Below are 18,657 nucleotides of genomic sequence, written 5' to 3'. Positions count from 1 at the left end.
TTGAGTGTAGAGAGCCTGGCTTCTATAAGAGTAGCAACTGCATTTTAACATGCCGGTACGCCACTAATAATTCTTGCAGCTCTATTGTTGCAGTCCTCCAGCTTGTTCCAATTTGAGTCGGAGAGAAAAGAACCCCAGACTTCACTGGCGTAAAGTGCTCCTGGATTGACATAGGCGTTGTAAAGTCTTCTCAGGTCTGTGGAAGTAAGATCCCAATTCTTCCCTGACAAACTATAAAGCAGCTGAGTTCTTTTCCTGAACACTCTTGGTTGTTTTATAGCTCTATGTTTTTGTGATGTTAATTTTGTCGTTGCCACAGAAAAAAAAACTATCTAGAATGTTTGGGACCATGTGCAGGCCTTCTCGTGGCGGTCTTGTTTATGACTAGCAAATATTCTGTTCTACCTATTTTACTTTAAAAATACATATATACCTATAAAATAATCACGTATAGAAAATTTTTCTAGTGGTCTGGTATTGGCGATAGGACATTAAAACTTCTGAAACATTGAAAACAGAAATTTTATCAAATCTTTTATCTGATTATTTTTGCACGGTGAAAGGAGAAAGTTTGCCAGTATCCCAAAAAAAAAACAATCTTAAGTTCATAAAAACAAATTCTCTTTACTCTTTACGAAGACTAGAATTTTTCTCCAAAAGATCTTCTATGAAGTTTTATCCAAAATATCTTAAGTAGTTTCATCGGCCATGTTTTTAACTAGTTAGTAATTCAACCGGGTTCCTTATAGGTTTGCTGGGATAACAACAAAAAAATGAAAAAAAAACATTTTCTTTTTTGGCTCGGTAGAAAACTAGACGCTGCAATAATTAATTTTGATCATTGGGCTCTTTTTCCTTTCCCCCCCCACCTGCAAATTTTTACATGTAAATTTGTTGGCCACATTGTCCGATTGTTATGAAAATTTACATGCAGACTAATAAGGCCACGACAAACATATTTAGTCTTCATACTCAGCCTCGTAAAACCACTGGTTACACTAATCTCGTGTGAGGTGGGGGGGGGGGGAAGGAAAAAGAGCCGATCATTGACTGTACCAAATACACTAAATGATCAACACCATCATCGAGTTAAAATTGACGGTGATGGGGGGCTGTAAAAAAATTTTGCAGAAAATAATTGGAAATTATTTTAATCTGGAATCTGAATGCATAAAATAGCACGTGCCATTGCACAACTCATTCAGTATTCTTAACTATGTGACAATACAGAAAATGATTCTCCCATTAGAAAAACCAAGGTCAATTACGAGCTTCAGAAACTTAGCAGGAAGCATTTTTATTTAAACCTATTGTCGAGTTCGGCATTTTTCGTTATTCAGCTCCTCAAAAAAGTGAATGATATACTCATTAAACCGCCAAAATTTCTAGGAATGACATTAATCGGATGGACGGCTCTTTTCCAGTCCCCCCCTTTTCAAAATACCGAGTTTTATATTTGTTTTACGTGTTATTACGGCTAAATGCGTGATTTTACGCTGTAAAGTATGAAGAACAAATCTGTTCAGAATTGTCGATTTGTTCACCACGCTTAATTTCATTGCATTGCGACAACGTTAAATAGACTTTTCAAAATTGAATTTGAAAGGGGGGGAACTGGAAAAGAGCCGGATGGACGTCTTTTCAATTATTTAAAATTTTTACCGTCATATAACCTCCTCAACACGCTAGATACACTAAATATACCCTCCTGGGATGTAGTGTTGTAGAAAAAAATCAGTTTCGTTTATAAACTTTGAGCGCTTTTTCCTTTTTCTACCAGCTTTTTATGGTCAAGCGGATGGTTTTATCATGTGAGGTAGGAAAAACAAATAAATTTGGAATATTTCATTTAGTCAGCTTGCCAAACGTAATGAAATACGACATCGTGAGCCAAAGAACTAGAGGTGAAAACTTGCATATGAGGAAAATAATAAAAAAGGCTGAGCTATGCAACAAAATTTCAATGTTTTAAGAACATAAAGCAAAATAAAATAAATCACGAAAATTGCCATTATGCCGATTGGGCCCTGTGGTAATGGGCAAACATGGGAATCGATCCAAGACCCCCTCGCCATCCTCCCGAGGTCTAACTCCCGACTCCTCCCACTCCAAACTCAAGAAGAGCAAAAAGGACAAGAAAGACAAGAAAGACAAAAAAGACAAAAAACCAAAAGTAGAGCCTGGTTTTTGGACTGGAATTACGACCCGTTTGGGACACATGAAAGACCGCTGGAAATCCAGTCCGACTTTGCAGCTGTTCAAGGACAATCACGTGGTGCAACTGGTCAATCGGAAGTCTCGCAAGGCGCTTCGAGTGACAGACTTCGGCGACATAGACTGTCGTGGAGAAGGCACGGTTCTTTATCGTTTCTCCTACCTCCAAATTTGAAAACACTCATATCCGCTTGTCTCGCAAAAAAATATATTTTATCATTCGTACCTAACACTTCCAGATCGATGGATGGATTGATTTATGAAATTGATCCACATAAGTAGATTCCTGTTATCCAAAAATTTTCAGCGAACACTTCGCGTAATTTTTTTCTGACTTTAAGTATTATGATATCGTGCTAAGAGGTCTTAAACTGGTAAAGATCCGAAGGAGCCGCCGAACACGACGAGCAGTTGCATTTCATCGTGACCAATCACGGCTCCAACATCATTTCACTCCGCAGTTTGACCTTCCCAATGGAGACTGACAAGTATTTGCGAGTTAAGCCCGACGGGAAGCTGTATTGTAGTGGAAACGGGAAAACGGATGACTGTAAATTTAGATTGCATGAAAACCCTGGCGGATATGTTACCTTTGAGAGCTACCAGTTTATGTGAGTAAAAGAGATTTTGACATACGTGGCATCATTTTTATGTTGTAACCATGGGTTTTAGAAAAGATATCTACGAAAATCAGGTAGATTTGGACGAATGCTAATCGTGCAACAATTGGTAATCTTGCTACAGGGGTGGATTTGGGGGGGGGGGGGGGGGACGCCCTTTCTCTCAAGGACTCAACCCCCTGCCGACCCAAAGGCGCCAATATATACTAAATTTGAGGGGGGAGCGCGCGCCGACAAAACGCAATTTTTTGGTCAAAATTTTCCAAAAAGTGCTTAAAAACGCCTTTTTTGGTCTGTTTTTTTTTTAATTTTGCCTGCGCCGCAGTAAACTTGGTTAAAACAAGACTTTTAGTGCTTTGGGAGAGCTCAAAAAATCAATTTGGTTGACCTAAAAAAAGTTCAAAATTTCCAATAAAATTTTAGGGCTCGGCCTTTATTCCTGACACAAGTTTCATTTTATGGTGTAACGAGGGGTTTTACAAGGATAACCATTACAGAAAAGCATGTTTGCCATGGTCTAATTAAATTGTTGTCAAAACTTGTAACAATTGGAAAATGTGAACAGAAGATTACCTGTAAAAACTGCAGGTGGGGTGGAGCGAAAAAGAGCCTGATGCTCTTTTATACCCTGGAAAAGTGCCAAAATGTAAACCCTCGGCTCTTTTTCGTTCACATTGTCCCATTTATACGAAAAATGGCATATGGACTAGACTAAGGCTCTTTTCCAGTCCCCCCTCCCCTTTTTTTTCGGAAACTTAAAACATGAAAACTTATTTAAAATGACTTTTCATGTTATAAACTGCATTAAAACACGACAGCGTGAATAGGTGAACAAATTTTCCCAAAATTCTTTTCATGCAAAATGCCGTGTGATCAGTTTTTGAACAGCTTTATTTTGAAATTTTACGAGGGGGGTGGGCAACTGGAAAAGAGACTAGACTAATTATAGTTCATGACGAACAAATGGTTTCGATACGTGCCCTTGCTAAGCTTTCCAGAAAACAAAATACTTTCCGAAATATTTCAGAAAAATCTTTTTTTTTGAAACATTCAAATTTTGAATGTTTTGTTTTCTGATTTTTGAGTTTTTATAATTCAATCTGTTAGCGTGTGCTAACATCTACATTATACTATAATTTTTGCATTTCGTATACAAATTTTGGGTTCGTTTTAACAACAAATTTGTCTTAAAACTAATAAAATCCCCTTACCTTAGAATCTAAAAAAATCAATTTTCGGTTTTTGTTCAAACGTTTTTTATAGCTGATTTTGTTGAGAAAAATTATTTGTTCAATTGAGCTTCTGCCGCAATGAGTTTGAGACATCAAGTTAATCAGATTATGGTTCACAGAAATATGTTGAAATATCGAAAAGTTCAGATGCCCACAAAGGGTGATAGTGACAAAAATGTGATTTCCGAATTTTTTTGTAATTTCACATCTGAGCTGTGTAAAATCCTGAATTGAATTCTTTCTTTTGCTTTTAAACAACCGCCCTGTTGCTTAAAGCTCATAGACTATTTGGTGCCGCGCCTCGGGAAAGTCAAGAAAAGAAAACTATTTTTTATTGGAAAATGGGCTATTTGCTTGCTGAAAAATGAGAATACGATCGGGAAAAAAAAATTTGTTCCGGGAAAAAAAGAGAATTTTTTCCGGAAAAAAAATAATCATATAATTTTCCTTCCTTGTTTGATTGCAAAATGTTTTGCCACATCAGAAAATTTTTCTTATATCTCGTTAATCGAGAGAAAAATTATTGATAGAACTAGAACATACAATTCGGAGTTATCTTTCGGAGACACATGTTCTCCTACTTTTTTATTCTGTCTACTGACAATTTTCAAAATACTGAGTTTCTTCATTGTCGACAGAGGTTTTTACTAGGAGCAAGACAACATTGCAAACGTACCAAGTCGCCGTCAATTTACTCTACAACTAGACGCTGACGGATAATGGAGACCAAAAATTCCAATGAAAGAGAAATAGCAAAAAAATTTTGAGAACGTAAATTTTGAATCCTTTCTATTGCTGTAAGTTTTTGCTTAATGAAATTTGTGTACAAACCGAACAAAAACGACCTTTATCTCTAAAGTGTCGCTAGTCTAACTTGACCAAAATTTCCGAAAAACCTAGAAAACAAATTACAAGGTTTTCAAAACTAGCTTTAGAAATTTACCAACTTCGGAAACAATCGAAAAAGTTCGAAGAAGAACTTGATTTGTTTTGATGACTCATAGTAAAACACCAAACTTTTGGAAATTTATAATCTAAAAATCAAAAACCTTTGCTTCCGCCCGTCATTATTTTGTTGATTGAAACAATTTGAGCGAAATTCTTACCTGGAGAGTTCTCTGCAGGAGTGTCTGAAGCTCAGAAAGGTTCATCCCAACCGGTCGTTCCCAGAATCGTTTTCTGAGTCACGTTATCATCCTGAAAAGCGTGTCTCGTGCGAAACCGTATGCCAACTTTGATGTTGAATTCTCTGATATGAGTTGATATCTTACCTCAGGAGTTCTCCCAGTGGTTGTTTGACACTTAATTTATGGAATTTAACCCGTTCGTTTGTCGTTGCGATCCGCATATTGTAACAAACCGTTTTCGTTGTCCGTAATTGCTTATTTAATAGACCGATAATAAAAATGTCCGTCAGAACTCTACCACTTTTAAATGTTAGTTCTCCCTGTCATAGTTTCAATTAGCCCACTATACCTAAGTGTTTATCTTCTGTGTTACTTCATAATCTTCATTTAAAAAATCTTCAGTAAGGAAGTTAATTCCCTATTTTTTTTTTTTGCTTCAACGTTTTTTCAAACATGGTCTTAGTACTAGGGGCAAGCTCATTGCTTTATGCTATTGAAAGACATTGCCCTAAAGTCAAGAACGGTTACGCAGAACTTATTTTGTTAGCTCTTAAAGGATCAAGACTAAATTTTAGAGCAAAAAAACACCAAAAACAAACGACTCAATATATTTTACACAATCATCCTCATATTGCTTCACGCACGGATTTAGTTTAATGGCACAATTTAATCAACAACTCATTAAATCGTCACATAAGTAATAACAATCAATGTCTCTCTACAACACAATTATCTCAATTTTTGAAATATTGTCAGGTCAAGATTAAATCAGTCACTTGTTGTCAAAGGTAGGGAACTGATGAAGTTTTTGAAGCCTTAGGCAAACCTAAGCCCTTGATTATCTCCATAACGAAACACGTTATAACAAGTTAAGTATAAGTAATAACATCAAGAGCATACACTTGAAATAAAAAAGCTTGACGGCCATTTTACGCCATTCTAAAGACCTCAAACAATTTTCAAAAAATCAAACATAAAGAAAAAAAATAAAACCAAAATTTTGAGAGATACATGCTCACCCGCTTTGAAACAAAACAAATCGTTTGTTTTGATGCTGATATTTTGTTCCAGCGTTGTTTTTAAGTTGTCATTTTTTTCTCTAAAACTCAAGTTCCGATTAGTTACTTTAAGATTAATTACCTCATTTTGGTTTCCCGTTATCCGCACTTTACAATTAAATTTGTTGGGTTAAAAACTAACAGTAAGCTTGCTACACCGACTTCCCCGCCAGGGTCCTTTCATCAGGATTCTTCTTCCCCATTGTTTGGAAACATCGAACTGAAACAATTCTTAAGCTCGGGTGACATCGCTCAGGGGTTGTTTGACGGTCAGGTTCTTTGCCCGTGACAATAGGATTTCGCTTGTTCCCAAAATACCGAAACAGTTCCTGTGCAGCCATAATTGACCCACCATAAAATCAAAAAAAAATGAATCGTCTCCTAATGCCGAGAAGCAGACTAGAAAAAGAACTCCTTGAATACATCCTCCAGTCCATCGAGAAAAAAGACCTTTGTGTGAAGTTGTGAAAATGCGTCTCTAGAAACAAAAAAATCTCCGAACTTAAACATCAACATCACTTGAGCCTTTCCGAATCTGAGCGGAATTACAGTGACACATGATTATGATCTGTCTAAAGCACATTTGTACATCGATAAAAACGATGGACGAAGTGGAACTTTGGTCACTCCAACGCCTGCTCGCAATTTACATCAACTCGTAATAGTCAGCATGAACTTGGCCGATACAAAACCGCTTCAATTATAACGAGTCAGAAGAGCCGAGACCTCAAAGTTGCAAAATTCCGCCGAGAAGCGATCGAAGTACTCAATGAAATCAAGTTTCGTTTAAAACAACAAGAACACCAGTTAGTGCTTCAGAAGCACCAACAAGGGCTTGAAGTGTTAGCAGAAGATAATAGAATGAAGTTAGTCGAAGCTACTCTAACTGTAAATGGGCTTCAAGATGACGATGCTGATGTCGAGGTGATTGTCCAAGAAGGCAGTTTATGCGACCTTGCTGCTGCAGAAATTGAAATTGGTTGTCTGCAAATTGAGACTTGGAAAAAAATCCAATGAAAAAAATGATTCAAATCGCCAAAAGCGATTTAAAAAAGCGTTGCAAATTTGATTCATTCCTTACGAGGCCAAACTGTGTGCACTGTGAATTGTAGGCCAGTTCCGCAACAAGGACACTCCTTTTGGTTTTTTTGTTTTTTCATTTTCTTTGATGATTGTAGAGAATTTTTTTTTACATATTTAAGGATTTCTCTCTGGATTCCAGAGACCTACAATCACCAAAAACTACGCTTATCCAGTGAGCAGTTTGGCCTCGTAAAGTTTGACCCAGAGATGTAATGCTAAAGAGTGAACAATGCAATAGTTGTATCAGATGGCAAAAAAAATTTATACGAACAAAACAAAACAAAATTATCTTGTAGTGTTTCTGCCGACAGAAAACTTGGTGTTCGATTCGTTAGAGCTGCAAAAATAGGATTGGATGCCCCGTACCCAGCATGGGCTGTTTTTCTAGAGAGAAATGTCATATAGATTATCTACCCAAAGTTTCTCGTTTTTTTTTCTGTACAGAAATGATCTAATTCTTTTCTTAGCTTAGAAATAAACCATTACTTTCTGAAAAAAAAATTTATTTCCTTCAAATGGTTTTTCGAACAGTGTTTCAAGTTTTGTTACATGTCTCGTTTTTCAATAGGTGGGGGAGTTTAAAAAAACCAACCATCCGAGTAAAAATTAATAAATAGGCGAGAAAAAATGCAAAACTTGAATAGATCTCGTGGAGGGAAAAAAACATTTTTTTCTCGCATTTTTTGAGTGTGTTAACCCTCACCAACTAAAGGGTTCCCCAGACAAGAGCCAAAGGGCAGAAGGGGTTAAAAAGAGCCAAACAACCCAGTCAACATTAATGAGTAGGTAAGGAAGAATAAAAAAATATAAGTAAGTCTCGTGCGGGGAGGGTAAATTTATCAGAAAAAGAAAAAAAACTGGGAAAAATCAGAATTACCCAGCATCTTGAAATCTCGAGTAACCTTCAAATTTCTGGCCTGGCAGAGATTGATTGCAGGTTGCCGGTATGTTTTTTGACCATAAAAACGATTTTTAAAAGATATCTAAATCGATTCCCCCAGTTGTAAAGAATAGAATTAGAGTGGTTACAAAACTCCTCTTTTAGCTTATGCGCATCTATTTTTAGTAAACAATTAAATTCATCGTACAAACATTCTTTTTTCCAGTGCGAGGTGTTCAAGAAATGGAACGAAAAATTTTTAATGCCGATTAAAACGTAGATAATCAAATTTTTGAGCTCAATTTTAGGCAAAAATTGCATTGGAAGCTTAGAAGGGCACTATTTTGCTACCAAACATCCTTTTTTTACTGCCAAAAGTGATCAACTGGTTGTAAGACCACCAGAAAAAAACTCAGAAGTTAGTATCATTTTATCTTTTTTGGCTAAATTGTCTCGTTTTGTCATGACATCATCGACTCAGCTTCGCAGCATAAAACTTCGTCTTGGATTCTTTCGCATCCTACGTTATGCGTTAAGCGAATCTTTTAAGTACCGCGCGAATAGACTATCCAGTCCCGAGTGTTCAAATGGAAAATTTTCAAATCCCCTCAACATTACAAAACGTACGAGGTTTTTTTAAAAAAATAGCTTAAGGGACTATCTTTTGAAATGTATGGGAAAAAAAATGTGCTTAATAACTAGTTGAAAAGTTCTTTTAACTGATAGTTCATCAAAAACCCGTCACTTTCTTCGAAAGTCAGAGCAAAAAATTATGTTTTTGGTTCTATTAGTTTCGCATGTTGTGGTGACAATTTCCGCCGATTGGAAATTTTCCAAGTTTCTTTCAATCGATTGAAATTTATTTTTGAATATATCAAATATTATCATTTGCGCGAGGATTGTAGTAATTTTTATTCGTTAGCAAAAACTCTAAGGATTTTCAGTTTTTGAAAAGCTTCAGAAATTTAAGAAATAGCTATAACCAACTAGTATAAATAATTAGTTTATACATGACCGACTGAATTCTTGAGATTTTCAGGTACCACCACATAGGCGCTAAAAATGATGGATCACTCGTGACTCCCAAGAAAGCCATGACAAAAGAAAAGATGTGTGAATTTGAGGTGAAGACCATAGGAGTCCACACAAAGACTCCAGCAGGCTGGAAAGTACTCAACGCTGCCGGGTGAAAACTCCGAAACAACGAATAAATGGCCTAAAATTTATTGAGAAAAAGTCTGTCCGTTTTTGCAATTAAACCGAGTAAAGCTTATTTTGTTTTACAATATTTAGAGCATCAAGCGGGTCATGCACAATTCAATGAGACAATTCAACCTAGTTGAATTCATAGATTTCATTGTAGGATTGGATTTCGTCATTCTTTTGCAGTCGATTTCGCATTTTTTCCCGTTTTTTTTTAAAAACATTAATAACCTCTGTTCTGTCACTTCACGACAATATTCAGTTTGATGTTTATCCACGTTCTTACAACCTGATTATTTTTTTTACCTGTTCCTTCAAGTCAACTCAATATCAAATTTAGCAAGGTAGATAAATGTGAAATTTTCCCAAAAAAAAACTTGAAAATTGAAATTTTCTTTAGGCTAAACCAGCTTTTCTGCAAAAAATAGGACGTAATTTTTTTGCAGAAAACATTTTTTGCAGAAAGCAAACAGAATCATCATATTCTCTCGATTGAACCATTAAACTCAGAATTGGTGAAGCAGCTTTTTGAAAAAAGGTTTGCAAAGAACTATCGGAATCTCAATTTTGATTTTTCCTAATATCATGCCAATTCTTGTACAAAAACTAGGACGCAGCTGCTTTTGCAGGGAAAATTATCAAAACCTGTTCTTCCAAATGAAGCGATAGCCGTGGAGTCATTTCTACAGGTAGGGCTTTCAATTGATATATCACCCAACCCATTCGATGACTGTTTGTGGTTCCTGATTTTGCGCGGAAAACAAAACCGGACTGCTCGTGCCAAGACGAAGCCCTGAGCGTTCCGCGAACCTTTCAAGCACTAAGGAGTAATGTTTACTTGAAGAAATTGATAAAAATAGAAAAAATAACAAGACTGTTCGTATCAGGGCGAAGCCTTTTAAGATTTATGGGGCAGTAATAACTTTAAAAAGTTAAATGTAATAAAACAAAATGAAATTTTTTTTTGAAACTTGATTTTTTTATTATGAAAATCATCCCCCAACACGCCATATAAAGAACAAAAGGATAGATTTCGCACCTTGTAACATGTATGGCAAATAACCAATTTGGAACGATTTCTAAGACGGATTAACTCTCCGCTTACGTGTTAGTAGAGCGAATTATATCATGCGTTAATTGTCCCAAATTGGCCAAAATGCCAATCTTTAAACCCCCATGGCTTTACAAAAAATGATCACAGGTGAAATATTTTTTCAAATTTAAGCTCAGAACAACAATACTTTTCGAATGATTTGTGAAAAATTCCGTCAAAAATGGCTAGTTAAAAAGTCGAAATTTGTCTGAAGAAAAAAAAACCACCCCGAGCACAAATATTCCGTTACTTTCGTATCGAAAGTCGGAACAATAATAACAATAGTTAATATCTAAAGTGCCAATTGTGATTCTTTGTCTATAGCAAAGTATTTCAGAGACCAGACAGTCTGAATCATTTCAATTTGGAACGATTTCTATGATGGATTAAATCTCTGCTTACGCAAAAATAGCGCAAAACATATCGAGCGTTAATTGTCCTAATTTGGCCAATAATCCAATTTTTAAAAGCTCATAATTTTATGAACATTTTCTCAAATCACACATTTTCTCAAATCACAACATTTTCTCAAATTGAAATCACACTTTTCCAATCTTAAAAAGCTCATAATTTTATGAAAATAATCACAGTTGTCTATTTACGATCACTTCAGGACAACAATCACTTTTAATTGATATAGAAAATTTCAGTCAAACACAGTTATTTCAGTCAAAAACAAGGTCTGGAGAAAAAATATAATCCGCCTTGCGCACAAAAAATCGGTCACTTTCTTCAAAAGTCGGAACGAAAACAACTAGCTAAAGCACATTGAACACAAACTTCTTCCCAATTTTAGGAGAAAATAAAAAATTGATTACTGAAATTTGTTTTTTGGAAACTATCTTCTATTTTTATATGTACACCACGGATGAACTTGTTTTAGAAGCATGCATTTAGAAGCATGCATAATAGAAGTGCAAGCTATTTCTTTGAAAAATTACAAGTTAAAAACAATCGGCAATCTAGGAGGTTGACATCAGCTCAGGATTAAAAAAAACTGTCTGGAAAAAGGGAAAAAGTACTGTAAGGACAATAGCCTCAATTTTTCTAGTCATTAATTGAGTTGCCACCTTGCAAACTTGCCACTGATGACCCAGAAGCACGTTCAACAATCCTAGTATCATGGTGAAGCTCTGGAAAGTTTTGGCTGTCTTTGGAATTTTGAAGTTAAATCAGTTTCAAAACTGACAATCGCTTAAACAATGATAAAATTTGAAGTTTTGAGAAACCTTTTCCAACGCTCAGTCTGAAGTAAAAAGTCATATCTATTGACACATTAATTGGATCAATGTACGCACCGCAAACCAATTTAAAAGAAGTTGTAGGCTGAACCCGACTTCTTGTATATCAGAGCGAAGCGCTGAATGTTCCGAATGCACTTTAAGACCAATTTACAAAATCATCGAAAAAATAATTAAAAGAAGCATGTTTCTTTGTTCTTCAATGTATTCCCCACACGCTAATGCGAACTACCAAGTGATGCATCTTACTAGTGCGACTAAATGCCCCAATTTAATTTGAAACGCATTAGTCTTCCGCGCTTACACATATTATAAGAATGCAAAACATTGCGCGTTAATCATTCCAAATTAGCAACTTTCAAAACCCCATATTTTTAGTAGAAATGATTACAAGTGAATTAACTTTTTAAATTTGAGCTCAAGATAAGAATTTCTTTGAGATGTTGTAAAAAAAAAATTTTAAAAGGCTTGGTTAAAATTGGAACACTAAGTTTGAGTAATTTGCTAGGCGTCAATTAAAATCTGATAAAAAAAATTGCAGCGGAAAAATCTTTTTGTTCCGATTTTCGATACGAAAGTAACGGAATATTTGTGCTCGGGGTGGGTTTTTTTTTTCTTCAGACAAATTTCGACTTTTTATTTAGCCATTTTTGACGGAATTTTTTTGTATCATTCAAAAAGTATTGTTGTCCTGAGCTTAAATTTGAAACGATATTTCACCGGTGATCATTTTTCGTAAAGTTATGAGGGTTTAAAGATTGCCATTTTGGCCATTTTGACCAATTTGGGACAATTAACGCGCGATATGATTCGCGCTTTTAACGCGTAAGGGGAGATTCAATCCGTCTTATAAATCGTTCTAAATTGGTTGAACGAAGCTTATTTGCCATAATTGATTTATTACAAGGAACTAAATCTATCTTTTTGTACTTTCTATGGCGTGTGGGGGGATGATTTTCAAAAAAAAATTCAAATTTTAGAAAAAAACAATTTCATTTTATTTTATTTCATTTAATTTTTTTACGTTATTGCTGCTGCTCCATAAACCTTAAAAGGCAGTCTGAACATTCAGGGCTTCGCCCTGATACGAGCAGTTTTGTTAAATTTGAGATCAATCCATTTCAAAAACATTAATTAATAAGTAGAGGATGGTTTCAAATTGAAAGAAAAATCCCAAGCATATATATTCTGTTATTTTGTGTCAAAAGGATAGAAGAACAATTAAAAATTGATATTTGATACGGTAAATTTCTATTATTTTTCGTTTTGACGCCAATTTTTACAACTCAGAAGTGTATTAAACGTCCAGAATAGCCTATCTAAAACAGTTTTTTTGTATGTACTGTAGCATCTTTGAAAGCTTTTTCTGTATGAACTGAAGAGTATATGAAAAGATTGCATGTTGATTATTGGTGTTACCAAGCTCGGTAGTCGTATTTGAGTTGGTGACAAGTCAAAGCAAATAAAACATGTACAACAACGTGTGGCTTACACCAATGCAGAAACCATTTTTTTCGATGCTCTCAACATTTACTCAAAATTGTTTCAGTTACAATATACAGAGCTTCTGTTGAGCTGTTGACCAAAATATAAAAATATTTTTTGGCATTTTTTAAACATCTTGTCAAAAAACTTTTTTGAACGAGCAGTTATTCGTTTTAACATACCTGTTTTGCTATTGCTCTACTTTTTTGCATGATACACAGATCGAAGTGTTCGGCCTAAGTTTCGACCAAATTGATTGAAAGCACTGACTGTGTTTGAAGGCACTGACTGTGTCAAAAACAGCCCATCCACCGAACGCAAACTCAGATCATAGTCGAAACATTGACTGAGCACTATGTCGAAAGGTAGTCAAAGCCTGAGGAGAACTCGGAAGTAAAATGCATATAATCTTGCACCAAAATTTCATTATGAAACCTTAGGCATATTGGGTCGAATCGTATAAAAAATAGCACAGACGTCAGTTGAAGCATAGTGTTTTGGGTTGAACACGGTCAAACACAATTTCAATCTGTCGATTTGCTCCAAAATTAAAATTTTGATAGGAGTAGAAGCGTAGCTTACTTGAGTCGAACACAGTTGAACAAAAATTTGTTCGGTCAAAGTAATTTTCTTGAGTCGAACACAATTTTTTTGATTGAACGGAACGAACAAAAATATTTTCACGGACACTATCGGAGACAGTATCATTCGGTCAATTTTGCTTGGGTCGAACACAGCCGATCTCAGTTTTGGGTAGAAGCGATTGAAACAAGCTGTCGATTCTGTCAAATTATAGAACGCCTGACGAACACATTTTATTTGAACACTTTTTAAATGTAAAATCACGCTGAACAAATTGGGACAGAAAATTTGACTACTTCAACCGTAAATTCGATTCTTCCTGAAAAAAATTTTGCCCTGACAGCTATGGATTAAGATTACAAAAATCATGATTAGAAGAAAAACCCCGATATATGAAAGCAATTTGCAGTTCAAAACCAAGCAAGATTTCATTGAAAATGGAGAAAAGCTATTTCAAAAAAATTGTGAAGCTAAACACCTGCCTTTATTTTTCCCCGAAGTAAGCAGCACTGTATTAGAACAACTTCCATTGCGCCCAGATTTATACAACCGACACGAGGACACCTGCAACAAAATCATCTACAATGCCCTGAAAACTCTTCGACAACCAGTTCTGGTTTTGCATGGAATTACATTTAACCACAATCAGTTCTATATGTGGGATCCAAAACATGATCCAGAAAAATGCGCCAAAAGCGACGATATTCCAAATTGTTCAAGCGATCATAACTCGACGGATATGGGTAAGATTGACTTCCTGATAATTGCGCCTAAGTGTATAGTGGCGATTGACACTCATCCAAGAAACATGATTAAGCCGGATACAATCAAGAAAAAATTGTCCAATCAACGAACAGCATTTCAGTTGATCGATCGAATTGGCAAAAAAGATATGTGTGGAAATGCATCAGATGTGTCCGATCAATATAAGTTTTTTCAAACTATTTTATTGCCGCCATTAGACCTAGACAAGGCTCTGAAGAATTACAACCAAATGTCAGAGCTTAAGCTTATGAGAGATACTGATTATCTAGATTTCAATTCCTGGTGGGATAGAAATATCCTGGCACCAAGTTCCAACCAAGGCAAACTTGTTTATGGAGACATCGATCTGATTCAGAAAACGATGTTTGCGCTGTGGAGTCACAGAAACGATGACGTAAAAGTTCCATTTGAATTGCATCAGCCGAAAGTCTATGAGAACTTGTTTCAACAGTTTTCGAAAAAGACTCTAGACTGTCTTACCGATGGCAAAGAAGAATCATTACTGGAAATCGCTAAAATGGTGTTTGACATTTTTTCTGACAATGAACAACCAGAAGAAAATGAAATCAAGGAACTTGCAGCGTCTGTAAAGTTTTTTTGGGACGATGAGAATTTCAGGAAGCTTTTTATGACGCCCAATGAGCTTCTGAGCTCTTACCGCCAAACTAAGATAGCAAAAAAGATGAGCAGCAAAAAAGATTACATTTCAGTGAAAAATGATGTGCTGGAAACATTTTCCCTTGCGTGCTTTGGTAATAATCATCCTCAAATGATTCCAGTCTGTCCCAATCAAAGTTATATTGACCTCTATCCAGAAGATCAAAAAAGCCAAAATTTAAATGACTTTACAAAACAACAAGACTACGAGGCCGAAGTGGAAGTTTACCGTGCTCTTGAAAAATTAAAAGGTGAAAACTTGACCGTAATTCACGGTATGAAGTACTCGCATTACCAGTTCAGGATGTGGGAGTCCAATCATGACCCAAAAAATTGTTCACAGAAAAAAGAAAAACCTAATTGTAACAAAAATGTTTTGCACTCAGATGAAGGTGAAAATGATTTCGTCGTTCTTGGACCAGACTACATTGTGCTCATTGAAGTGAAAAATGCCGAAAAAGAAATATCAACTGAGTCAATGTCAGGTTTTATAGCTTCGGCAGAAAAGCAAATAAAAAAACTGATTACTGTTATTAAAGGAATAACGGATGAGTCATCAAAAACTGACGAAACGAAGGTGGATAATCAGGAAACCAGTGAGAAAAAGTTAGAAAGCAAATCTGATTCAATTAGATTATATCGTTATGTGGCCTTCCCTGGTATCAATTATCAATCGAATACTGGCAGTTGCGAAATTGGTTGCATATTCAAGAGTGACTTGCAAGAATTTGCAAAATGGTGGCAAAAAGAAATAAACGACAAGACTAAATGGAACTTTGAGGAGATAACAGGTGACATCAATCTGCTTAGAAACGCCTTACGGGCTCTATGGTTAACAACAGGAGGTAAGGGACATCAAGCCGACGGAAAAACAAGCCGAAGTGTACAATAGGAATAAGTCTTTCAATTCACAGCTTAGCAGCCACCATATTGTGAAATATTAAAAGTTTCTAATTTTTTCACTTGCTTGTTGATTTTGTCAGATTTTTGATGCTTTTTAAATTTTTAAAAGCTTTTCCTCAGATTGAGCGAATAAGGTACTGTTTTTGTACACTGTAATTGCTCAAATAATGGCTTGATTAACCGTCGCTATGTTGTCCTTTAGACTCAAAAAGAGGTAACAATTTTGACAATTCTGCTATGCGTTTTGTACGGACATTAACCGATATAGACAACAAGCTCAAAGATAGCGAAATAACTTTCCTCAGTAAAAACAGAAAACTGAAGTCTGATGTATACAGAACAAGTGATTTAGCTTCGGCAGATGTAAGCGTGACAGATACAAAAGGAGTTAACAAAATAAATATTTTCCACGATATTCTGGGAATAAAATTTATCACCAAAAACCAGAAGGAAGCATTCGAAAATACATCGAAAAACTTGGTCATCACTGGATGCGCAGGATCGGGAAAAAGTTTGATTCTCATTGCAAGACTTCTGTATCAAAGCTTAACAACAGATAAGGCGAAAAAACTGCTTCTAATAGTTTTCAATGAAACAAAATTACTTGAATATAAAACAATTTTTGAACGGGCTAAAATTTACTGTGCAGATATTTCGGAAAACGATTTCAGTGAACGTGTTTTTTTCGAGAGTCGTATTGGAATTGTTCATTGCAGTACAAGTAATCAGGACTCGAATACCCGATTACTTCTACAAAATACAAGTCCAAATCTTGTTGCTTATGTCGATGACGCGCATGCATTAAAAACTGCCATATCATCTTTGAAATGTGCCTGTATAGCCGTAGACTATAACCAAAGTCATTTGTTGCGCGATGAAGTTTTCAAACCGAATTTTGAAGGCTTTGATATTTCTTCACTAAACCTCAATTATCGAAGTACATGGAATATTGTGACTAACTTGAAAAGTTTATCAGAAGCTATTACACTGAAAGAAAAAACACATCAAAACTTCACGTCTGATCATCCAGAATTTTCCCACCATCCAAGCCCGGGACATTTGATTCACGGGCCTCAAACAGAAATATATGTTATGAAAACCTTGCACAGCAAATCGCTTGCTCAATTTGTGTCATTTTACGTTCAGTTTACTTGCGAAGAAGCAGTTGACTGCTTTTTTTTCAATGTCAGTTCAGAATATTCTGCAGAATTTAAGAATTTTTCTACTTTAGTGAACAGTTTGTTGAAAAAACCACTTTGTGCTCACGTCAGCCCCTCAGAACAAAATATTTACTCCACCGAATTTGGAACGTGTGTAATATTTTTTGAGTTCTCCGATATGGACACAAAAATGCTCCGATCTCTTTATAATGTTATTTCGAGAGTCAGAGTGTTCTGTCAAATCATAGTTCATACGAGTACCAATTATGACCCTGAAGAGCTGAATGAGTTTTTGAGCATCTTCAAGGAGTCCAAAATCACATATATTAAAAGCGAGGATGAGGATTCAAAATCTCCAGATGAGTCACCGGTGTCGTGTGCAAACACTAGCAAACCAGATGAACCCAGTAAAGTTTGTAGTACGTCTGATACAAACCAGAACCTGTTAGACCTCAGCATAGACTAATTTACCATAGTAATAAATATAACGACTTACCATGCTTGTAATGAATCTATGATCAGCTTAATTTGTAACTCTACTAACAAATCGTCATATTTTAACTAGTATCTTAAATCGTTAAATATGCCTTAATTAATTTTTAGTTTCCGGCTCTTTTCCAGTCACCCTTTTGATTTTTTTCTGAAATTCATTTGATTAAAATCTATTTAAAATGACTTTTCATGTTTTAAACTCCAATAAAACCTGTCAGCGTGAACAGGTGAACAAACTTTTAAAACATTTCCAAATTGAAAAATGCCGTGTGAACAATTTTTGAACAGTTTCTTTTTGTTATTTTAAGAGGGAGTGGGAAACTGGAAAAGAGCCAAACTTCCATGTCATTCCTATAAATAAAAATTTCAATTTGTATTTTTTGTGTACCGCTGTTTTAGCATTGAACCACTGGTTGCATAGCCAAGAGGACGTTGGCTAAGATGACCTTGTACCACTCAACGGCATGTGTGTCGATATGCATGACCGTTTAGAATGCATTAGAACGAATTGCTGTCTTTGGATTTGTTCAATGACTTTCAAATTTAATTGAAAAGTCAGGCTGATTTAAATCATTTTTAATCTTTTAAAGCATTTCTCGCTTGCTAATATACACACAGGCTAAGCATCCAAACCCCCGATTTTTACAAAATTATTATCCGTTTTTTCAGATGCTCAAATTTGAGCTGTAAAATTTTAATGTAAAGATTCTGATTTTAACCCATGACTATTTTGCGCATGCGCTCTCGTTAGACTTAATAATAATGTGCAAAGCACTTCAGTTTATAAAGCTCTGTCGAAACCATTGGAGTGACACAATTTAAAAAAACTGCAATTAGAGTAAGTTTATGAGAAAAATGTATA

At 35.5% G+C, this 18,657-nt stretch overlaps 1 protein-coding gene across 1 annotated transcript; it reads left to right on the top strand.

Annotated features, from left to right (window-relative positions):
- Positions 1-13,942: 13,942 nt before the first annotated feature.
- Positions 13,943-17,920, top strand: LOC134845978 (uncharacterized). The gene is made up of 2 exons (XM_063863128.1): positions 13,943-16,085; positions 16,346-17,920. Exons 1-2 carry the CDS (start codon positions 14,186-14,188, stop codon positions 17,767-17,769), a joined length of 3,324 nt encoding a protein of 1,107 aa, XP_063719198.1. The 5' UTR covers positions 13,943-14,185; the 3' UTR covers positions 17,770-17,920.
- The last annotated feature ends 737 nt before the right edge of the window (positions 17,921-18,657 follow it).

Source organism: Symsagittifera roscoffensis, chromosome 5, assembly GCF_963678635.1.
Source record: "Symsagittifera roscoffensis chromosome 5, txSymRosc1.1, whole genome shotgun sequence".
Lineage (NCBI taxonomy): Eukaryota > Metazoa > Xenacoelomorpha > Acoela > Convolutidae > Symsagittifera > Symsagittifera roscoffensis.
Note: the sequence above shows the minus strand (reverse complement) of the source record. Positions and strands in the feature narration are given on the sequence as shown.